General features: G+C 34.9%; 1 protein-coding gene across 23 annotated transcripts in view; it reads left to right on the forward strand.

Moving 5' to 3' along the window:
- Window positions 1–25,053, forward strand: part of ATP2B2 (ATPase plasma membrane Ca2+ transporting 2) — a 414,437-nt gene that overhangs the window by 308,565 nt on the left and 80,819 nt on the right. For 10 of the 23 annotated variants that reach the window (XM_067003034.1, XM_048051896.2, XM_048051911.2 and 7 more), the window contains 5 exons: window positions 7,144–7,401; window positions 8,450–8,575; window positions 15,498–15,623; window positions 17,368–17,400; window positions 18,895–18,990. In XM_067003034.1, coding sequence (XP_066859135.1) covers window positions 7,144–7,401; window positions 8,450–8,575; window positions 15,498–15,623; window positions 17,368–17,400; window positions 18,895–18,990 — 639 coding nt within the window. The remainder of the gene's footprint in view (window positions 1–7,143; window positions 7,402–8,449; window positions 8,576–15,497; window positions 15,624–17,367; window positions 17,401–18,894; window positions 18,991–25,053) is intronic. The other 13 variants (XM_067003039.1, XM_048051909.2, XM_048051910.2 and 10 more) reach the window with 4 other exon arrangements.

The raw sequence follows: 25,053 nt of genomic DNA on the forward strand, positions 1-25,053 counted from the left end.
TGCTGCCCTGTGGCCATCCTGCCCTGTGCTGGAAGTGAAGGAGCCCTGGCCATGCTCCCTCATGGAGGGGCTGCAGTCCTTTGGTCCCTGGCCCACTCTTTGGACCAATGTGATGGCAAGTGGTGTAACACAACAAGGAGGTCCTAAAAGGGAATACTACAGGGTCTGTTCCTGCTTAAAAATGTTGTTAAGGAAGGGAGGTTTTGGTATTTGCTGCGTAATTTTTGGTTATCGTTCCTTTTGCCAGCCGTGTTTGATAAAATAAGAAACATCACTTACGCTGTTAATAACAAGCCCAATGCTATTAATGAAAAAAGCTGTAACTTACAGCTGCTCAGGTTGCTTTAATAACATCAGTGCTGGAGTTTCAGCTAAGGAAAAATGACTTTTACAGGAAGCTATTAAATAAAAAAGTTTTTATCATGGGAACTGTTGTCTTTCTGATGGCAAAACCAGTTTGACTGACTAAAAAAATTACCTCTGGGGGTGGTATGAGATTTTCCTAGGGAATTTAAATGCCACAAGGTATTCTCAGCTTAAAAATAGAAATGTGTAGGTTGAAATGAGTAGCTGAGAGGTATGTGCTGTAGGTTGGGACTTAGCTAGGAATACAGATGTTCACAAATTTAAAAATATACTTTTTCTGATTTAAAAATTACCATGCTCCAGCCTAACACTATTTGGCTTGTAATTATAATTGTTGTCCTATTCAAATTAGCTTTAAGAATCTCCTCATAACTATTAGGAAACTAATTAGAAATTAGAGACTTATTCCTTTCCAAGGTGCACAGTGCTTGCATGCCTCTTTCTGTACTGGCTCTGATTTGGTGTAGATGCTATGAAAAATATGTACGTTGAAACGGGGTCTCTGAACTTAAAGGTATTCCAACAGGAAACAAGCCAAGTAAACTGTCAGATGATGCTCTCTGGCTATGAGTGTGGCCTTTTCCTTTTTTTTTCTTTTCCTTTCCCCTTTTTCTGGCTGTCACCAAATTCAAATGATTAATAACATTAGCATTTTTTCCCTGCCAGTAACAATGAAGTTCCTTGTTTACTGTCTTTTTTTATATGCTTTAACATGTTCTTGTCTTTAACCCTATCGTTTCTCACCTTTCCCTTTTTACACAAGTGTATTCAATTTTTTTCTATTGTACAGTTCTCTTTTAATATCCTATGCCTTGCTACCCTGTTTTTACTTCCTAAAGCCTTATATATAATTAAATACTGCTAATGCAGAATAGGCTTCGCAGGTTAATTTTGAAGTTACTGGTGTTTATGTAAGTGCTTAAAAGGGTACAGCACAGGCAGCGTGCTCAGTGTTCCTGGTTCTTGGATTTTTTTTAGCCCATAGCTTTTGTGCTCAGGTTGCTCGCAATCTCTGATGAGACTGAAATGCAGGTTGCTGTGACTTCAGATGAACTGACCACGTGTGCTGGTTTGAATTACTTTCCACCCTTTTTCCCGAATGCTCTTTACCCTCAGATTCCGTCTTCCCTTCATCTCCTTTCTATAGAAACCTCTTTCAACAGTCTTTGCTGACCTATTTTTGCTCAAATTTTAAGCTTTTAAAATTCTCTTCTTTTTCCACAAGTTTTTTTGAGAAGTTCCTTTGAGAAGTTTCATGAAGGACGCAGTCATATCGTTCCCCATTTGTACTTCTGAACATCCTTGGGGCTGTGCTGTCAGGTTCTCCCGCTGCCCCACAGGGGGTTCAGCTCACCTGTACCTTCATGTGCCTGGGGAATAAACTCATCCATTTTATGACTTCATCTGCTTTTTCTATGCCAAGGGAGTTACAGCCCTTTACATTCTTGACTTGCAGTCAAATCTGCGTAATCGCAGTTTCAAACTGAGTATGCATTTTCCATCTCATGAGGATGAGTCTTTTGGGAATGATACATGCATGGCATATGTTCATAGTTATGGCAGAAAATAGCCTCATATTAAAAATGTGGTTGCTTTTTTTAAATTGAACTTTCTGACAGATATGACCCATGTTAAACATAATTTTAAATGAGTACTTCACAATTCACCGTGTTGCACTAAAACCCAACTACAAATCACATATGCACATTAATACTTTTGTGATGCTTTTCACTCTGTGCCTTTCAATAATGAAATTGCAGGTATGTTTTTCGGTAATATCAGGAGCCAAGTACAATCCTGGGAAAGCATAATAGCAATCTTAGACCTTAAGAAAATTTTTGAGGGTTATATGAGCATCCCTAATTGACATTAGGTGCTTGAAATTATATTTTGTATATTCTACTTAAGCATATTATCATTTCCTCTTTTGTGTGTTATATGCCTTACTTTCCCTATATCTATAAAGTTGTTACTGTATCACTCTGCAAACTACAGAAGGGAGGACGGATAGTAGATGAATAGTTAAAAAGTGTAAGGACTTTTTTGTCCTATGAATACAGACAGTTTGTTCCCGAAAGTTCATATATGCCTGTGGTGTTTTCATGCTGGTGCATGCCCTGCCACACTGCTCTCTCACTCCCCATCCTCAGAACAACAGGGAAAGGAAAGTGTGATGAAGAACAATCACCTGGGTTGAGATAAGGACAGGGAGACTGCTCCACCAGTTACTGTCGTGGGCAAAACAGACTCAGCATGAGGGTTATTAATGTAATTTATTATCTATTGCTGACAGACAAGAGCAATGAGAATCAAAAGCAAATTAAAACAACCTTCCCTCATCCACTCTCTTCTGCTCCCCCCCAGTGGCACAGGGAACAGTGAATCGGGCTGGGATCAGTCCCTAACGCTTTCTCTGCACCGCTCCTTCTCGGTCTCTCTTTGCCCCTGCTCCACGTGGGGTCCCTCTCACGGGATGCCGTCTTTCCTGAGCTGGTCCTGTGCGGGCTGCCCACGGGTAGCAGCTCTTCAAGAACTGCTCCCACCCCTGCAGCTCCCTGCTACCAACACCTTGCCACATAAGCTTCATATAAAGTCATTTTAGAATTTCTAGATTTTTTTTTTCAGGATATAATTGCAGAAGAGAGATTTTTTTCCTTTAGTGTATGAGAAAGAATTTTAAAAATATAAACCAATAGAGATGCAAGTTTCCATTTTTTTTTCCTCTGTTAAAAGGGAACACTTCTAAAATAATTTTGAAGCAAGAACACAGCATAGGTTAATAAAATGTCATTAAAGGTTAAAGGTCGTCTCTTGAAGGGCAGGTTGCATTTTTTTAAATCCTGCTTGTCTGTAAATCTCTATTAAAAAAGTCTGTTCAGCAATCCTGTCTGTAAGTATTGTGTACTTTCTTTACTTGAAGTGGCTACAGTTTATTCTTACAGTAAGAAAGAATGGTGTGCACATTTGGCATTAATTTATCAAGCACGTTCATCCTGTTTCATTTGTGGGACTGCAAAACATGAAGACAAGGTGAGGGAACTTGTGGAGCAGACAGGAACACTCACGCATTCATGGTGCTTAGAAGAGGGCATGGTCAGCCAGCCCGCAGGCTGGGCATCAGCGGGTCAAGGAGTGAGATCCCCACTTGTGTATTATCAGCCTCTTTGTGGTCTTTAAAATTGTGTTCCTGAGTCCTGATCCTCTGAGCAAAAAGTAATCAATTCACGTCTCTCATACCTTGGCTCACTATTATAATCTTGGGTCATGTTGAATAAAAACAGAGTGAGCTGTCTGCTACCTGTCACCTCTATGGGTGAATTCACTTCTTAGTGTGTCAGATAAACTGGATCAATGGATCACTAAGATGCAATGCTTCTTTATAGTTTATTTATAGAAGCTAAACTGCATCTCAACCAAGGAGCGTTCTGAAATCCGTAAAGAAACTCACAAACTCTTGCATCCATCTAAAAGACTCACTTTTTTTTTTGACCATGCCTGTCAATTTAATTACTCCTGGGTCTCGCTCCAAGAATTCCCCCCTTCCCTCCACAGACCTTTCCTCCATCTGAATTTACTATCGTCTGGCTGAGCAGAAAATAAATGAAGCATTTTTGAACTTTCAAGATTTCCAAAAGGTTTTGGAGAATTTTCTCAGCATTGTAAAAGCTAGAATCATGAATCATCTTTCAGTGCTAAAGCTTGTCAAACTCAGGGATGCTTTCCAAGAACTTGGTTTAAGTTCAGTGTTTTCTCCACATTTCCTTTCTTACAAACATTTTTCAGCCGCAATACAAAGAGAGAAACATGTTCTTTGCTTGTGCATAATCTATGAGACAGGTAAACACAATTCCTTTCATCTTAATGATATAATCTTGTATTATTTACATTCTATATTAGACTACCTTTCCTGGTTATATGAACATACAGGGAATGGTATTATTTATATTAATGTAGAAATCAGTTCTGATAACACCTACACGAGATAAATTTAATTACTTAAGTCAAAGTATATTTTTATTTTATGCCTGTGTGTCAGAATGTTTTTTTCTTCTTTTTTTTTCCTTTTATTTTTTTTTTCTCAGAAATATTATTCTCCAAGCTATTCAAGTTACAATGTGTTAATATAGGGTTTGAGTGCACTGACTAATAGGGGTTTTGTTTCTCTGACACATCTAAAAGGCGGTAATAAGACCTATTGGTTCTGTGGAAAAATGGCAAGGACTTGTAAAAGACTTCCAAAAACTGGCAGCTTTCTGCTGTAGCGACAGGGTATTCTGCTCTTCCAATAACAGAATAAGTTTATGTGTGTCCAGAGACAGAATGGGTTCCTTGTAATGATGGACAAAGCACAGTTTATGTCTTTCAAACAGGTGATTTTAAAAATTTAAGTATTACATAATTCTTGTTCTAGTAGAAAAGAGCATGTTATAAATTATAAATAATCTTTATGCAGAAATCAAAGACAATTTTCAGTGAAAGCACAGGGGAGGGCATGCTATAGATTAAAGTAAATATTACCCCGTAGAATTGCCCCAGAGCTGAGTTGCTCCTTGTCACCCTTAGGGGTGGACTGGCCTGTTACTGTCGTCAGCTAACCTGGCCATGCGATCACCCACCTTATTTGCACTTTTACACAAGCTAGACTAAATTTCAACCGGTGAGGACTTTAAAATCCAAAAAGAAAATAAAATCAATCTTTGTGTTAGACCAGCGTATGTTTCTTTTGTGAGAAATGTGAGAGGATGTATGCTGTTAAAAAGAATAGGATATTGTTTCTTCATTTTAAATCATATCTAATGAAAAATGAGTAGTGAATGTTTGTCTAATGTTTGCTAAAACAGAATTACGTGTGCTGGGAAACAGCTTAATCTACTCAAGGCAAAAGTGAATTTACTGATTTGGAAAAGGAATCTAAAATGTAACATGGACCAATTAAGATGATTTAAAGGTTAAACAAAACAAATTCCATTAGTCCTTCCCAAGTAATGTTCTGCTTAAGGAAAACATTGCACCTGTGAGTTAGCAACTCAAGGTACTGAACTTTAAAAAAAAAAAAAAAAAAAAAGAAAAAGGGTACTTAATTTCTTGGGTGCTATAAAAATGGTATTTTCAGCAACGTTTTTGTCCTGCATATAAAGATTCATGTAGGTCATCTATCTGAGGGCATCCCTGCCAGGAAAGCCCTTTCTTCTGGGAGTGTGCTTTGCCTTACAATTAGGTTAAATACGAGTTTAAACTGCAGCAAGCACTGGCAAAAAAACAGTTTAATTTTCTTCTGTTCACTTAGTAGAGGTTTAGTCTTTGATACATCTTCCTTTGGCTTTTTTTGGTAATTTTGTTACTGTTCACACTCAAGAGTAATTACTCAGCCGGTTAGTGAATTATGATGCTTATGTTACAGGGAAACCTCTCCAGTTTAAAAATAGAAATTAAATTGCTTGTTAATTTCCTCTAGTGTCAGGTGATGAATATACCAAAATTAAACTTTAGTCATAGATGGAAGCAGCACAGTTGCGAAATTGCTAAACTCCCTGGTACCTGAGGAAGATGGAAAACTGATGTCAAACGCCTACCTTGTTCAGTTCTTCATGAGAAATTCGAAGATTCACTTTCTCTCTCTGTCACTCAGGAGAGGAGGCTCTTTTGCTTGGATGGGGTTCTTTTTTTCTCCCCTTTAGGTTGTGAAATCTCTGAATTTTGTGATTCCAGTTTGCGTACTTTGCTGTCCACTATCATAAACTGTTTTTTTAGGGCTTGTTTCATTAAAGAGGACATTTAGATTAGTTTTATTTTGTGAATTCTGTCTAGGAAATGTATTCCAGTCTTAATTGTGTATTACTTGGAAATAAATAATTAGCAGTAGTTAATAAAACATTTCAGTATTAGTTCAGATAATACTTAGAATGTACTTTTTAAATACTATTATACTTGTGACAGAAATAATATACTTATTTTTCTACAAATACGCCCCTATATTCCTCTGTAAGAAATATACTGATTATGTTATATTGATTACTAGTTATTAATTGGGTTGCTGATGAATTTATATTAGGTTTTTATTTTTCTGAATGTTCCCTAATGCCCTTCTTTATTATGTTTAAATACTAATATGCTAGTTGATCAGAATAGTTTTTTTATGCAAGTGTTCTTTATGAGGGCATTTAGCTGAGAATGCTTAGAAATTATATTGAAAATTATTTCTTTAATCTTTTTTAGGAAGGTATACAATCTTTCTCTTATACTTGATAAAACTAGGTCAAATACCAAGCAGTAAATATTAAATGGTAGGTTAGATACAACAGTATCTCTATTTGTAATGTTTACCCTTAATCAATTCAGGCAATCTTCAGAAATTTGATTACTTCATTGTTACAGTTATTACTCATGTCTCTCCTATTTCTAAAATGAAAATTTAGCAATCAGTTAAGTCATGAGTATATAAATTGCTAGAAAAACTACACATCTGATGTATTTTGTTGTTTTCCCAATCTTCAATTTATATAATTCTGTTCTTAATTGAATCGTATCACTTTCAACTGATTTATGGTACTCATTGTTTTAGTCTTAGGAGCCACTTTTCATAAGTCCTCCTGATTTCTGGAAATGTTTGATGGCTCAGGTGAAGCTATCAGTCCTATTAGACAACAGAATCGATGCTGCCTTTACCCATTGGTTTGGTTTGCATTTTGTTGCCATTTCACAGCAAGATTTTCTTGTGATAAACGTAATACAACTGATCGTTGCTTGACTGAATGAGTCATAATATTGTCTTGGTAGGATGTGGTACTGCAACAGGAGGAGCTGAAGATGAAGGTGAGGCCGAAGCTGGCTGGATTGAAGGTGCTGCCATCCTGCTCTCTGTTATCTGTGTTGTGCTCGTCACTGCCTTCAATGACTGGAGCAAGGAGAAGCAGTTCCGTGGGCTTCAAAGTCGTATTGAGCAGGAACAGAAATTTACTGTTGTCCGAGGTGGACAGGTTATCCAAATCCCAGTGGCAGAGATAGTAGTTGGTGACATTGCACAGGTGAAATATGGTAAGTTTCGTCAAATCGATAACTACTTTTCTGAACTTTATTTCCCTTCTCCCTTCCTGGCCAAATAGAGGACATTTGGAACTCACTTCACTGGAATTAATTCAAAAACAGAATTATTTGGTATCATTACTGTCCATGGTATGATAATAATTATGCTGTTAGGGCAAAAGAAAAACTTGACGTAAAATATTTGCAGTAAAATTACACTTGGTAATTAATTTTATTTTTGTAAGCTTCACTTCCTTTCACTGACAAGGACAAGAACTGTTCTTACAATGGTAATTCTCTTTCATGGAGGATTACAGTATTTGGAATTTTTGGAATCTGTCCAGTTATGAATATGAGGTATGAATATGAAGCAATTTTAAATGCTCTCTGAAAGGGAATCATGTCCCTGTGCTCACCCTAGTTGGTAGGCTGCTCCAAAACTATGGATCCTGTAACTGTCTACAAACTGGGTGTTACTAGTGGGTGTATGCCATATAATTATATACCATAAGGGACCCCCCTATTTTTCTCCCCATGCTCCAGTGAACAGGAAAATCTTTGCAGGAACTCTGTTAGCTGTGTCTAACTCAACCTGCAAATTCCAGCCTGTTCCAACAGGCGTCCAGTCTCTCCTGGGTCAAGTCTCTCCTAGGTTTAGATGCAGGAGAGCGTCCAGAGAGCAGAAAGGAGAGAGACTGCTTGACTGTCTATTAGCTGCTGTTTTCTCTTAGGAAGTTTGACAGAACAACCTTCATGTCATGTTAAAAAGATCACTCCTGTCCTAGTCTAGGTGATTATTCATTGTATGTTAAGTGTGATGCATTCTGATTCTGGTGTAACATTAAGCATAAAATATTTGCAATGCAAAGGTTATTCCCTATGGGATTACAGTAATGTGGCTAATGTGGTCCAATATGGTTGCACTTCTTTCACATTTGCTTTCATTTTACATTTTAATGTAATTATTGTTACTTGTAATTTTATCATAGAAATAATTATGTAATTATAAAAGCACTTACTAAATCACTGTGGTTTTCCATTGCCATGCTCTTACTGAAAGGTGATCTCCTACCTGCCGATGGGATATTTATTCAAGGAAATGATCTTAAAATTGATGAAAGTTCTTTAACTGGAGAGTCAGACCAAGTCCGCAAATCTGTTGACAAAGACCCAATGCTACTGTCAGGTAAATTTGTCTGAATTATTTCTGAGTTTATCTTCTATGTACTGCTTTGTTCATGTTTTGTTTTGATTTGGTTCTCCACAGCATCAGGTTTTGGTAACCTAGATATTGCAGGTCTTTTGAACACAGACACAGACCTTGCCAGTTTTTCATATGAGATAGACTAATGTTTTTTGATTGTGTGTAATTCTTTCTGATCATGATATTTATTTAATAAGGTGAAAAAATGCTGAAAATTTTTAGAGGAAAATGAAAGTATAATTCCAGGAAAAAACAATCGTTTCAATTCATCATATACCAACTTTAATTTAACCATTAAATTTTAAAGTCTTTCAAAGCCTCTTTTTTATGCATACACTAGAAACATTAGAGAAAGAAACAACAAATGTGCTAAGAAAGATGGATACACTAAAATATTGACATTTATGTCAATTGTTATGTCCATAATCTTTGTTACATGTTCATGTTATTCATAGTATTTATATTTTGTAATATAATTCTACACAGTAAATCATTTAAATAATTTTTTTTTTTTGATTCTAAAAAAAAGATTTTTAAATGGTCTGGTTCTTAACAGATTTCAGCTGGGATGTGATGGCATAAAAGCTGCCTGCTATTTTGTCTCATAATGTTCTCATAACAATCAACAATGTATTGCAACTTGATATAGTCCTTTCAAACACATTTGAACTCTCTACTCACAGAAAGGATACTTCTTGCTGTCTTGTTCATGTACTCTCACATATTCCTAAATTGAATGAGATCTTTTTGGATACCCATAGATTTCAATGGTAACTGTGGAAAAATATAAAGACACTGCCCTGACAGGCACGATGGGAAGAGAAAGGGAAAGTAGTTGAGTTAGGTGAAAAGATATTTTTATCCTGCTTCCCAAAGCTTAAACATCTTTGCTAGAAAGAGAGGTTTGTCTTTATGGTTTTACAGTAGAGTTAAAGTTTGCACTCTTTATGTTTCCCTTTTAGTATGTTATCTCTATAGTAATTACAAAAAGGTGAAGTATTAATGGGATATTTTAACAAATGCTACAAAAACTTTTGCTCCATATTTATACTAATAAATTTATACTCGTGCTGTGTTAGAAAACCCTCTAACTCTATTTGCTTTTGAGTAGATCTGATGACTTGAGATTCTGTCATGTCAAATACTACCTTTTTTTTCCAGAGATGTAGTGCAAAGTTTAATACCCATGATGTTGGACCTGATGTGCCTGCTGGAAATTGTTAGTAGCTCAAAAATCAAAGAAGTTGAAACCCACCATGTCATGTTTGTTTCACAGTAGGTTTATAAACAGAATTTGTTGGATATTAGCATAGACCCCGTATTTTAATAAAACTTCTTTAAAGCGAGAAAAAAAAATAAAAAGCTCTAAAAAGACCTTAATTTTTCCTTGTCTTTGAATCTGAAGACATCAGTAAATTATTTCCAACTAGGTTTTGGAATTTAGACAAAGATTGTCAGGCTGATGTTTGCCACTGTTCTCCCTCCACTGTCTGTTGGAAAAGAAAACAGTTCAGGTTTGATAGAAGAAAGCTAAAGAAAGGTAACATTTGAATTGCAGCCGCGGTTTGTTTTTGTGGGTCTAAATTTGGTGAAAGAAAAACACCATGAATCAGGAAGTCTTATTTTCACTGTTGGCACCTGAAACAACATTTTTAATATTCGATTAGTTTCAATGACATAATTAAACTAAATGAGTTTCTGTGCTTAATGCCCTGTTTAATCATCCAGATAGTCATTTACTATACTTGAGAAGCAATTCTAAGAGTACAAGTGCTGACTAGACCAGATGGTTCATTTCCATCTGTATATAGCACATTTGGTACTACCTAGGAAGGCAGAAATGGGAATGTAAACTGAAATGAAACTCAACTGATATACCTGAAATGCAAAACAACCAATAGTTCCACTGTACTTCTGTCTAAAACATTTTCCTTCTTTTAGGTCACTAATAGAGATTTGCATGCATTGTGTAGCACAATCCACTGTATCAAAAGTCAACAGCATTAACAAGACCGTAGTTATGTTAAATTTCTTTGCAATGAACATGGACATGTATCAACCAAAAGGTGAAGAAAGCTTGGGTAGTGAAACTGTCTGACACTCGTCCACCTCCTCCTGGTGGATGACAGGTTGACCATGAGCCAGCGGTGTGCCCTGGTGGCCAAGAGGGCCAATGGGATCCTGGCGTGCATTAAAAGGAGCGTGGCCAGCAGGTCAAAGGAGGTGATCCTCCCCCTCTAGTCTGCCCTGCTCAGGCCTCACCTGGAGCACTGTGTCCAGTTCTGGGCTCCCCGGTACAAAAAAGACAGGGATCTCCTGGAAAGAGTCCAGCGGAGGGCCACAGAGATGGTACGGGGCCTGGAGCATCTTCCCTATGAGGAAAGGCTGAGAGACCTGGGTCTGTTCAGCCTGGAGAAAAGAAGACTGAGAGGGGATCTTATCAATGTTTACAAATATCTGAGGTGTGGGAGACAGAGGGATTTGGCCAACCTCTTTTCAGTGGTTTGTGGGGACAGGACAAGGGGTAATGGCCACAAAACGGAGGACAGGAAGTTCCGCACCAACATGTGAAAGAACTTCTTCACGGTGAGGGTGACGGAGCACTGGAACAGGCTGCCCAGGGAGGTTGTGGAGTCTCCTTCTCTGGAGATATTCAAGGCCCATCTGGACACCTACCTGGGCAGTCTGCTCTAGGGAACCTGCTTTGGCAGGGGGGTTGGACCCGATGATCTCTCGAGGTCCCTTCCAACCCCTAGAATTCTGTGACTCTGTGAAAACTGATATGCCTTCAAGTTCTGCATAGTTTGAAATTCAGAGAAATCCATGATTCCGAAATACAGAAGTTTTGTACATGATTCTGGCCTCAGTATTGCACACAGTGAATTATTTAGGGGTACAAGGTGATAATAGTTAACATTGTAAAAAAATATCTTAGGAGGCTTATTGTTTAAATCATTTTCCCAGTTATTTAGATTAATTTGGTTAATGAAATGAATATGAAAGAGTTGCAGAGAGGAACTGACCCAGAGTAGTTCTCACTGAATGGATTCTGACAGAAGGTTATCTTAACCTAAGTTTCATCCATCTGTACTTCTTTTCTGTTTGTTTGTTAGCTTTTTTGAAACAATGAAGAGTCAGCTTATTAAAGAACAAATAAATAAAAGAAATGTCTAGGTCATGGTTCTTTGTTAGGTTTTGGAAATTAGAAGGAAGCTTGATTAAGGAATCGGGTCAGTTACTGCCTGGAGAAAAATAGTTCTGACTCTGTCTTAAGTCCTTGCCAGAAAATATTCAAAGCTAAGCTTCTAGCAAAGCAGAAGTTTTTAGAACAGAGCATCTAACTAAAATGTTCCAAATTATTTGGTTATAATGAAATTACATGTAGATGTGTTTTTGCTGCAAAACTTTTTTTTAAAGAGGATATTCTAATGGTTGTTTCGCTTTCTTAGTAACTTCAGTTACCTTTTAATAATTGCAGTGACTAAACAGTTATTTAGACATGCAGATAGAGAATTTTTGCTCAACTCAAGCTATCTGGAAGTAACAAAACAGGATGAACACCCAAAATTAGAGTGCTCTGCATTTCTTTCCCTATTTTTTGAGCCCTATTTCCAACCTATTTCACTAGTATTGTTAGATTTGGAGGTTTCTGAGCAGTACATGTTTAGTTGCATTTTTGTCTGAAAATGTACATGCTTCAATGTAGCTTCCTTATCTGTGTAATCCAAATATCTCTTTTCCCAGTGAACTAGTCTCCTTATTTTCTATCTTGGAATATTCACTGTTTATAAATTTTAAATTAAATACTTGGCATGTGAAAAAAAAAATATTTTACTAATATTGAAAAAAGTCTAAAGAGGGAAAGAATTCAGTGTAGTAGTTCCACATGAAGTTGAAATACATGTTTAGTGAACAGATTAAGTGAAAAACATGCATTCATTCCAGAATTCCATTTATGTAACAATAGCTGATCAAATTCACAGAGTCTATTTCTTTATTCGGGGTTAATATAAATGAATTATAACACAACTTAAATGATGAAATTGCCAGAGTTAGGTGGTAGGAGGTTCAGCTTTTGTGATTAGCTTCCAGTAATCCTAACAAAGAGTAGTCTGCTGATAAATTAGTACTTAGTACCAGCTCCAAAGCACGGATTTGTATGCAACTCAACATTTCAGAATTATGTTTTACAAGACTAATGTTAAGAAAAGGTTTAAAAGGTTCAGAATGGCATTTCAGGCATTTGAAGACATTTTTGCCTTTTCGAGGTGCACAGATGTAAGCTTGAAAATTGGTGGATATTTGTTTTCTTAATAAAGCTGCCTGTATCCATGCCATATTTTGAGTATATTTATGCACACCTTTGTAGTCCAGTACAGAAGAGGATTCCTTAAATTCCTTTCCTAAAAAAAACATTTAAATGAGAATCAACCCCCTTAATATGTTTTTCTTAAGAAAAGGAGGGGGAAGGAAATCTTTCCATGTCCATTCAGGTTTAGTAGGTGTGAAAGCTCAATAAGATTCTCTGTGAGAAATTAAAAACACCCCCTATTAGTTCAATGTCACAGGCTCATAATTCAGATGGTTAAAATCCATTTTGCAGTAGTTTGCAATAAGACTGAGGATTCTTCTCTATTTCACTGTGGCTTCAGACATCCCTTCCTCCAATATGTTTCAAAACTACAGGCATCAGTGAACAACTTCACTTTTGTTTCTAAATATTGAGTGATAAGTAATGATGGCATTGGTTAAGTGACAGGGGCGAGATAGTTGAGAATAAACATACCAGAATCTTTACCCTATTAGCCACAGAAGTATTTAGGATGTCAGTTAATGAATTTACATTACTCATGCTGTCAACAGAATGAAAGAAACAATGATTTCATGTTAATGAAAGTAAATGGGGAACCTTACATTTCTGGCAAACTTTAATTGTGGAGCAGTACAATGTTAGTTTTGAAGAGAGGTGAGGATCTAAGAAACAATAGAATAAAACCTGGAAAAGAATAGTAGTTTGTCACAAATACCACAGTGACAAGGCGTTAAAGTGGTTATTATAAGCAGTAAGAAAGTAAGAACTGTTTCTTTGTTTCTTTTTCTTTTTTTGATCACAATGGTTGAATTATTTCTTTGACTTAAAGACTTGAATTCTTGTCTTAAACAAAGAAATTACTTAAAAATAAGTGGTTTTTTTCCCCCTTTTTTTTCCTCTTTATTATTCCTATAAAGGTACTTTAGTTACTGGATTATATTCTGATTCCATCTGGTCTGATTTTTCTTATGTCCCACAGATGCATGTCTGTGATAATGACTAGTCCTAATACATAATGTATTTCAAACTATAATACCTAGGATAAAACAAATTGTTAAATAACAAACCAGTCTTTGAGCAGATTTAGTTAACCATGTGTTATCGTTAACCAAGTTAACTGTATTTCACTTGGATTATAAATGTTTTTTTTTTTTTTTATAAATATATTTATAAACCATTTTCTTCTCAAAGCTTTTCCTTTGTATGTTATAGTCTGTTTTTGTACTTTCCAAACTATTTCCTCCTTCATCAAATGCAGGAAAGAATTTGAAAAACTCCAAACCCAGTAAACTTCCAGCTACTTTCAATCTGAGTTTACCCTGCCAACTTCGCGTAGAGAAATTGCTTTTCCTCTGGGTCTCACAAAGACTTACACTTAATAAGCAATGCTATAGCTTAATAGGCATACCTAATTTTCTACCCCTAAAGAATAAAATATAAAGCATATTTCAATGAATAGCTTCATATATGAGTAGTTTCTTGTCATTAGGGTATTAGTTTTTTGTCTAGTCCATAGGATCATAATCATGTCACATGACCAACCAATCCACTGTATGTCTTTTAATATTCACTATCTACTAAGGATAGATCTATGAAAATGTTGTAAAGTGTTACAAATTTTTTCCAAGACGTTAGATCAAAATACTCCATGACTGTTTCTAGGAATCCCTAGTTTGTTTATGTTTTTATGTTTGTTATGTTTGTAAGGTTTATAAAAGGCTGTGATTTTAGATACCCCCCAACATTTGCTTGAATAAGAGTTGTAAATTAAAAATTTCTACACAATAAAGCATGCATTTTTTCTCAAAATGAATTTAGTTAATATAATGGTGTAATTACCTAGTTAAACAAATGATCTTAAAAAAAAAATTTACTCTGCATTTTAATTTGTTTTAGACTAATAGAAATCTTTGTACACACTGATTTTGTTTTCCAGTGTATGAGATTCTTGCTGTTTGGGAAACTCATGATTTAATTGAATTTAACATCCCTTGAAGATTTTTTTCAGTATTGATTTTCAAGTTTGAAGATGTGAAATCATCTTCAAAAATATTTTTTCTATGCCTGTAAATCAACCATAGCGGAAAAAGATGAGAGAAATTGCACATATGCTTTTGCTTCGGTTATGTAATAGCATTCCATGTATAGTCAGTGTAATCTGGACAACAATCTCAGAGGAATATTTGCAGAACTCTGAAAAAATATTTCTGAAGTTACAAGAATTAACTGTATGATGCTGAATTATCTTCCAAACTTGTGTAACCTTTGCGTTAGTGACAACATTTCTTTTTAAAAGGGAATGTAATGTGTGGTTAATGAATATGCATCCTAAGATTTGCTATTAAACATCCATTTGTAGTTGAGAATACTATATAACAATAAGGATTATTTTTGATATGTAATAATATAGACCTTGATGTAGATTTAAAAAGTGTAACAGATCTCTCTCTGAGTACTAGCATATGCCTTGCATAAAATATTTAATGGTGTTATTCTTTTTAACTTATATATATATATATATATACACACACGTGTGTTTATATATATATATGTATGTATGCATAAGCAAGCACTTATATTGTGTATTTTCAGGTACTCACGTCATGGAAGGCTCTGGACGAATGCTCGTAACTGCCGTGGGTGTCAATTCTCAGACAGGCATCATCTTTACTCTGTTAGGTGCTGGAGGAGAAGAAGAAGAAAAGAAAGATAAGAAAGGTAAATTTCACAACACACATGAATGCTCCCAAGAAAGCACTTTTTTTTTTTTTTTTTTAAGCCAGAATTCTCCTCAACTCTAGACAAACAAACAAACAGTTTTAAAAAACTTTTTTTAATTCATTTTTGTCATTGCACATCACACTGGAAAACTGCAAAAATGGTTAACCAATAATATACATTGGATAACAAGATGTTTTTCCAGTGTTAAATTGCAGACTCTCATAATTAAATGCAAGGAAGTACATGGGCATACTCCCATTGCTGTATCTTTTTGCATAAATCCATACTCACCTAAAATTTGCAAAGGTTTTGCACTTGTCCACTTACATCTATGTAATATTGTTTTTTCAAAACTCAGCCATGAAAATTACATCTTTTTTTGAGCTTCAGACATAAAATAAAGATAAGATGTGGCTTTTTACTAACTTAGTTGCTTAATGTTAGTGACTGATTTTAGAGGCATTTTAATTACCTAAGGTGTAGAGGTCATACTAAGAACAGTAAAATGGAATAAAGTAACTAGCAGTAAATGTTAACAGAGAGTTTAACTCTGACATCACGTATCAGTTGATGAAATCAAGAAATGTTAAGATTTTCCATTTTATTATAGTTTGAAGTCATGAACAACTGCTACTTTCTGGGTTGCACACCAAGCAGACGTGATTTAACATGCCCTTTGCAGTTTTTGTTCATACACTCTTTTTGTAAATCGTTCCAGTCTACTTTCAGAATTTTGTTCCATGTTTGTTCTAAGAATATTTTTCTTTCAGACATGCTTAAGGTCAATTAATATGATTTTTTAGACACTCCCACACTTTTTATTGCTTTTTTACAGTTAATAAAGGAGTAGTTATAGTTTTACAGAACATTTTACCTATTAGAAAGCATGATTTCACCTTTATTATTTCTGTTCCATCCTTTCAATTTGAAGCAGCAGATAGGAATGCCAATTCAAAACGGTTTTCACAACATAGATTTTCCATTCAGAAATGTGTGCAACAAGTGGAAGTCCTAATGAAACCCAGAAATGCAAAATACTTATCAGGCATGATAAGTTTGCAGAACTTTAAAAGGAGAAAGACTGAAACTTCCCAAAGTAAAACTCTTTCATGTCAGACTAGTTTTGAACAATTTCCTGGAGTCTAATCTAAAAGGATGGAAAAGACTCCTAAATACAGATATTTCAGGATCTGGCAGCATCTGTTTTGGCAGTGTATAAGGATATTCTAGAGGGGAGGGAGCAACATCAGTTTCTGCATGAAAGTAACAACCGTCTGTCCTGAGGTCCTTTGTTTAATGGGGTTGGCCTTCTCTGTATATTATTTTGCTCAGGACGCTGATGATTTTCTCATGTTGGACTGTGGATAGCTTGGAAGACAGTGAAAGACAAATCTGAGGTAGCAAAGTAATGCAATGCACTGTGCTCATAATGTACTTCCCAGAGACAGAGATACTTACAGGGATGTGTAAGATCTTTTTATGCAGATGCTAAATCCAATTGGATATAGCTACAATACCAAGAAAACTCCTTCACATTTTGTACTGGCTCTAGCAGCTTTGTGCTAGTGCAGAAGAGTGCCTGGGCAGAGCTGATGACTGATTAGGCCTGAGCTCAGATGACGTACTCTCATATATAAACCTGCAGTTCTCTAAAGTCCTAACAATCATAAATGTTTGCTTCAGTCTTATGTGGGTGTATGCTTTTATTGTTCATTAACATTTTGTAAAAATCATCATACAGGTGTGAAACAGGACGATGGACATCAACTTCCAGGTAGAGTAAGAATTCTGCCACATCAGATGAAAGGATGAGGCCTTTAGCCAGCAAGCTTTGGTGCAAATCAGGGTTGAAATAATGATTAAAATAATTGTCTTTGAATCAGTTCAGTTAAATTAAAGAACAATTTCAAATCAACAGGATTGTTCATGGCAAACATTTAAGTGCGCACGCACTGTTGGTGTTGCAAATCTGAATGTTAAGCTTGAATACTCAGTTAATCTCCAGAAGTAAATTACAGTACATTAAACACTGAAATGCGTGATTTGCTGTTAGCAGTTCGTGCTGTGCTGGTTAGTATGAGTATCCAAATGGAATAAAAAATAAGCATGAGTAACCAAAACACTGTTGTTATCATCAGAATAATCAAATTTGCAATTGAAATTTTCATGAATATACTTAGACATGGTGTGTTTTTAAATCCTATATGCTGTTTATTTTCTTTTTCCAATTTACCATTTGTAAATAAGACAAGATGATATTTCTTGAATAACAAACCAGTACAATATGAAACAGTCACTATGGGTCAAGGACTGAGGAAGTTCAAGAGTCTCGGTCTGGATTCACTGCAGGATTTGTGTGTTCTGTTGTGAGCAATTACCCAACAGAAACAAAGCAAAACTTATTTTATCTATTATTTACAGAGATTAATTTTCTCTACAGTAGTATAAAATCCACAATAAAATAATAAAATGTTCTCAAAGTTTTTCATATACCTGTTAGGAAAGATTGCTTGACCAATTTATCTGATATGCAAATAATTGCTGAAAACAAAATGAGAATTTTATTTTCTGTTATTTTTTTTCATTTCACCACAAAACAGAGGCAATTACATAATGCCTATTATTTGGATTTGAAACAACTCATTATTCTCCACAAGACTATATTTTCCAAGATTGTTTCTTCTACATTTCTACATACAATATGGAAAAGTTTAATATTTCTCCTCAAATCAACGTGCAACTAGGTTTTTAGAAGACAAAGACTGAGCCAGCACCTTAGACTGGGCTGTGCCAGCAGTAATACATTGTAATATGTAGCATTGCATCAAATGCAAAATATGTAATGCTGCAGATACAATGTAGCATGCAACATATTTTAAAACTACTGATACATTCCACAAATTTATTTATTCAAGGGAAATATTTCAACCATTTTAATATTTCCATAACTCGTAATTTAAGAAAAAAAATATAGAGAGGACCATACGTAGTGTGTACAATTAGTTCTCACCAACTGTTAACTTGGTTAAACATCTTTCTTGTTTGTTTAGTTGTTATTATAATTATTCCATGTATGATTTTTTGCCTTTGTAATGACATTTTGATTTTGAAATTTATGTTGATTAATTTAAAACATTGATTTTGGCGAAAACACAGCCACAGTATATCATAAATATTTTTGCTTTTGTCATTTGCATTTGTTCATGTTGTTATTATTTATTATTTATTTTGTTGTTGTTGTTGTTGTTTTTTACCCATTATTACTCAGTAGATTCTTCCCATCCCTCCTCCCACCCTCCTTCAGCCACAGATGGTGCAGCAGGTGCAAATGCCACTGATAATGCAAATGCCAGCTTAGTCAATGGTACGTCAAGAACACCTAGCTTGTTTTATTTGATAGATTTCTCTCCTTACTATATAAGATTCCCTCTTTCTCTTATGAACTGCACAGATGTTTTATGTGCGTGTCATTACCCTCTGAGAGCTCCTTTTCCACAAACTCCACAGCAGCTTATGAGATGCCACAAAGATGTTATGACTGAATTACTTCATTCACACAAAATTAAACATGGGAGAAGAACAAATAGGAATTATGATCTCTCTGCCATTAATTAAAATTGCAATTAAAAGGAACAGTTAAGTCAAAACTTTTGAGTTGTCTTTATGTAGAGTTTCATTGTAAAACACATTTGTCAGCACAGATCTGAAGAACACCATGATAAATGGATTGTACCTTCTTCTGATGTGGCACTCTCATAAGTATTGATATAGCCTCCGTGTAGTTTTGAGAAATAGTGCTGGGGTCGGGAATCTGGCTCCATTCCTACTTGCAGTGCTTTCATAAAAAACTTCTGCTGCTTTCAGCATCTTTTGAATAGAGACTGACAGCAAAGCAAAGCTTGGGGATATTTGTGTATGCCCTTAGATAGTGATCATCTAATGAGCCTGTTTGCACTGACTGCGTGTATATATATTACTGTGGTCATTTTTGACCGTTTCTTAATACAGCTTCTTGACCCCACTTGTAGCATGGAGGTATTTCAGTGTCTCTTCTAATAGTCTAATTCCAGTATTAAATAGAATGGGTCAAGATTAGTCTAGGCATTAGAAGAGCTATATTTTTCTGGTCATCAAATACATTAGCCTATATTTGCCATAGAGACCTTTCCTTCTTGTACAGCACCAGTTACCCAGCCATTCTATTTTTCATCAAGTTGGTGACTTTTTTTTTTTATGTGGGTCAGTGGTTGGGGCATTATGTATGTAATGCTAGTTTTGACACAGCATTGCCAAGTACTAAACAAGTATTAAGATTTACTAGTTTGAGAACCTTTTTAAAGCAATGACATTGTAAATCCTTTGAGCCTAATTCTAAATAATTTGATTATAACTTAAAAGAAACATGTAACCAGACTTAAAATTTTCCTCCTGCATATTCTAGGTTTGCTGGGAAACTAGGATTTCCAATCCTGACATCTCACTGCATGGCAGATTTTTTTAGTAAAGCAAAGGAGTGGCAACTTTTTTTTGAGTCTCAAAATCTCATCTGTTTAAATTTGGCAGATGAGCTTTTGAGAACACGAAGTCTTACACACAAAAATGTCACAAAACCTTGAAGGATCTAAAGCAGAACTGCAAAACTTTGCTCTTTTCCAACAATATAGGCAAATCCAGAAAAAAAAAATTAATTCTTCCTACAAGTCCCATCTCTGTGTTATCCCTAGACCATCCTGGTTCCAACACCCCCATTTCAGATTCCTTAAAGACCAAGAACCAGGAAACGAATGAGGACTGTTTCATTTTCCATTCCTGATGGTTCTACTTCCTTGTGTGTAAAACAAGTGTGTGCATACAACACTCTTACCAGATGTCCTCCTTCTGTCCCACTGGAGATTGCACTATTAAATTTTGCCTAGTACTAAGTTAAGCATCTGCTTAAGTGCTTTGCTTGTTGAAAACCATTGCTCAGCAAGAGGCAGAAATGAGTCTTGAGTTATTCTAACCCAGTCTCTCTGTTAGCATGATTTAGCTGCTTGGTAAATATCTGTTGTGTTTGGTCTGAATGCCTGAATTTCCTATGGAAATTGAGTACCAAGGGTATTAAATGAGTGTGTAAAATCAAGTAAATATGGGACTTTCTATCTTCTCTCCCACCAGAAACAGCAGTTACTGTCCCTGCTTATCTCAGAGCGGTAGTTTACATACTCGGTTCTTTTCAGTGCACAAGGTGTAGAAGTGAATTGTTTGTGCAACTGAATATCTTTCTGCTTTCACCTCTTCTGAGGTGAGGCAGTCAAATGAAATCTGCACATCTTTGATCAACATGGAGAGAAGAAACTTCCTTAATTCAACTTTCTTGACGGTGTGTTCAGAGGAGAACCGCGACAGCAAGCAGAGTTAAATTTTAGTGCTTTGAAATTGTCTGGGAAATTGCCAAAGTCTGGTTTCTGTTTATACTATGCATTTTTCTAGTCAGCAGTGACGATGGGTTGAGAATACTTAAAAGGTAGCTATGTTTTGCAGGGGGGTTGGAGAAGAGAAAGGAAGGAAAGAAATTCTAAAGCGAGGAGATCAAGTTCTTGTAGCTATTTTTCCAATCTAGATTAAAGTTTTTCTTTCAATAATGCCTTAGTATTTTCCCTGAGATATAACTGGAAAAAAGCATTTTGACCTAATGTTTAATATGTCTATGTAGAAGATACCTTCAAATATGAAAAAAATATTATATGCTTGAATAAATACTTAGAACAGGAAATGATGTTGCTTGCTAGTTGAAAGCCAAAACGTTACAATTTAAAATAAATTGATTTATGTCTTAGTTACCAATATTCAGTTGACACAGAAAAATGCTTTTTATTTTCAGTCAGTGATAGTGATAAAGGCGTGTAGGCTTGCGACACATCCTGTTGTTTGCCACTTGCTATATAAGGAACTATCACATACTAGTAGTTATTTCTAGTAGTTGAAATGAAAATGCATAATTTTCTGATGGTCTTTTTTGTTAAAAAAAATAAATAAATCCAGAAAATATATTCAGCTCTTAAAAGGTTACAAGTTTGGGTTATAAGCAGATCAGAAAATTTTACAGAAAGGTAGTAATTCATGAATTTATGTCTGATTTAATAGTACAGTATTTAGAAAATATAAATTGTTATAAAGTAAATATGGGAAAAAGCAGTGCTGTTAGTTTACAGCTTGTTTATCCCAAATATGATTTGGTTGCAGAAAGCAATGTTGGTCATTGGCCAGCCTTATTCCTAAATCAGGATTTCCTTTTTTTTTTTTTTGTGTGTGTGTCACAACTCATATAATTTTTTATTTAAAATTATAAATTATAAAATAAAAATATATTATAATTAAAATTCTAAATTATAAAATTTTCCTATAGAAATACCATACCAGACTCAAAGAAACGTCTCAGCTGAAATACTTCACATCTACTGCTAATTCTATCTGTTCTAGCATATGTATACTTCTGTTGTTTTTCTGGAAAGCAATTTGCAGTTTTAATATATTTTAATGTATTTTCTGAATTGCAAGAGGAGTTATTTAATGCATAAAATGAATATGCATAAAAGAATTATCTAAAACTTCCTATTTGATCAGTGGCATCAGAATTATTCTTAGGTAGTTAACCTGTGTTTTACGAATGCATTGATTCTGATATCATACTGCATGGAAGAATTCCTAATGATTCACTTGAAATACGTCACTTCTCCCCCTATATATAGATTTGCAATGTGCGTCTGTTCTTACTAGCCGCATAATATAACTGACTTGACATGAAGAGAGCTGCAACTCATTTCAATTGCAACATGAGACATTTTGGAAGATAGTAGGGTATTTTCTTTTTTTTTTTTTTTTTTTTGTTCTACCACAGAACATGAGAATATAACTAGATCAGCTTCTTTAGGTGATTTCAAGTTGTTCTTCCAATGAGCAAATAATTTCTATTGCCAGCAGTAGGATTTTGTTATTTTGTCTCATTAACTCTTCATAAAGGGCTGTGAGTGGGAAAGGGAAGTCTTCTGTGGAAGGTTTATTTGCTGAAGTAACCTTTTGGGCATAAGAACTTTGGCATTAGTGATGCCGTGGGTATGTTCCAAGTAAAGAGATGGGAATTTTCATCAGGTAAAGGCAACATGCAAAACATTTTTTATTCGAATCCAAAGCTTCCAAAGCAGCTGCAGAATTCAGCTCATATTAAGAGGCTCTGTAGCCTTTTCTAAACTTTCTGATTTTTTGGCTCTGCTCAGAAAAGTGGTAGAAATAAACGCAGATTAATTCCCCCAGATTTCAGGGCACACTGTCCCTTTTATTTACTTATTTCCAAAAATAAAAGAAAAAAATAAAAACATATTAAAATATATTTCTGAGGAATTCTATATTTCTGAGGAATTCTATATTGCATTTAATATAAAATATTAATACTTACTAATCATTTTTGTTTTTCTAAACAATGCAGAAAGGTCAGAGAGATGGGTTAGTATTTCTGGTCCTAGCACAAACTGAAATAAGGATTTCTCAGCAGCAGTGATTCTGTCATCTTGATTTCTTCATAATTTGTATTCAAGTGGAAACGTAAGATTCAAGAAATTATAGGAAATAATTTACTTCCCTTTACTGTATTCTTTCCTTTATCATAATTACTTATTCTTTGTTATTTTAAATATATGTATGTTTACATTGTTGTTAATGATTGTCCATTTTGTAGGTAGCTAGGGTAGTTGAATTCTTAGTTTAACTCATCACAAAAAATATTATGCCCCTATTAAAAAGCAAATGTAGATAATAAAGTTAAATATTTTGGTTTACATGGAAAACAGTAATGCATTTTGTGTTTGCCAGTTGTGAAGCTCTTTTTTTGTTTGTTTTTGTTTTGCCTTTTTTTTTTTAAAATTGAAGAATCTTTAATTCTACTGCTTTAAGGTTTTGAATTGTGTTCAAAAAAATAAACTGTAAAGCAGAACACAGAGCAGACTACGTCTGCTCTAAATTAATGTGTCCCAGCTCATAAGGAAGGCTTTTTCCACTAGCCAGAAATCTGAATCTCTGGTGATATTTTGTGTCTTCCTCTATCTGTATTAAAAAGTATTCTAAGAAAAATAGTGATTAGGCAGATATCAAGTTCAGCTATGGTGTTTTTTTGTTTTGTTTTGTTTTTTCCCTTCAATTTTTAGATGAAGCAAAAATTTTTGAGCAAATATCACAATGAAAACAAACTTATTTTTGCCCAGGGTCATAGATTCCTGGGAGGACGTAGGTCTTTGGAAGATAGGTATCACTTGTTTTTTAAAGTCGTATTATAACCAAGGTGGGAATAGAGTTAAAAATAGACAAGCAGTTGATGCTAAATAGTCTACTTCAGCAAACTTTAGTAATCCATCTGAGTACTGAGATCCTTATATGTAGCAAAACATCCATTCCTTTAATGTAACTCTGCACTTTGGAATTTCTCTGTGGCTGTAGCCTATTAGCCTGGGGTGTCATTTACAACCTATTTGGCCATTTTTGCTATTTTTAAGAGAATTAAGTCTTTAGTGATCCCCAACTACTGAACATGCAAATGTGTAAGAAATGCATCTTAGCCTTTCAATTTTGCTACTATGTATTCACAGCATAGAGTGAAAAAATTAATGCATGTACTGAAGCATAATATCTGCTGCTTTACTGTGCATGTGAATTCCTGCTCTGTTAGCATAGGAAGTCTGAAGAGCAGGACTTACCTGCTGTAATTTTTATTAACAAACTCTAATGATACTTTTCTTACTATAGTGTGTCAAAAGTCCTGTGAAGAAATTTTAACTATTAATTTTCCTTAGTGTTATTTTTCTATTGGCCATTACAGCTAACTACAAGAAGAGGATGTCATCCATTTGGAATATAATATTTACAAAATTCAAATAGTCTATTCCAAGAGATTAATTTATCACTGTGACAGTTTCACAAGTTATCCCACCAAGAAATTTTGAATACACTTGATATCATTTACTAGTTATACCAGAGTTTTGTATGCTCTAACTGGTATTTTTACCATTTTAACATACACTTTCAAATGGTATATTGTCAGTTTTAAAGAATACAAATAATGATTTAGGTATGGTAAGACTAAATGTAGCTGAAATATTAAATTGCAAATTACAGATGCATCTGACATCTCTCTTTAGGATAAATCTGAATATAGGATGACCACCTGGCACTCATATTTACAGGAGTAACTTGCTAAATAATATAAGTAAGGAAGATGTCATTTTACAGTTTTATTTATTTATATTTATTAACACTTATTTTTATATTTTTTCTTAATTTACTAAAATATTTAATTCTGGCATACATTAAGGAGGTCATGCTCTATACTACTGTGTGCCAGGTTATAACTGTGGTTTTATTAAATACTAGATATCTGAAAGTTCACTTCATGTTTATT

Source organism: Anser cygnoides, chromosome 10 (assembly GCF_040182565.1).
Source record: "Anser cygnoides isolate HZ-2024a breed goose chromosome 10, Taihu_goose_T2T_genome, whole genome shotgun sequence".
NCBI lineage: Eukaryota > Metazoa > Chordata > Aves > Anseriformes > Anatidae > Anser > Anser cygnoides.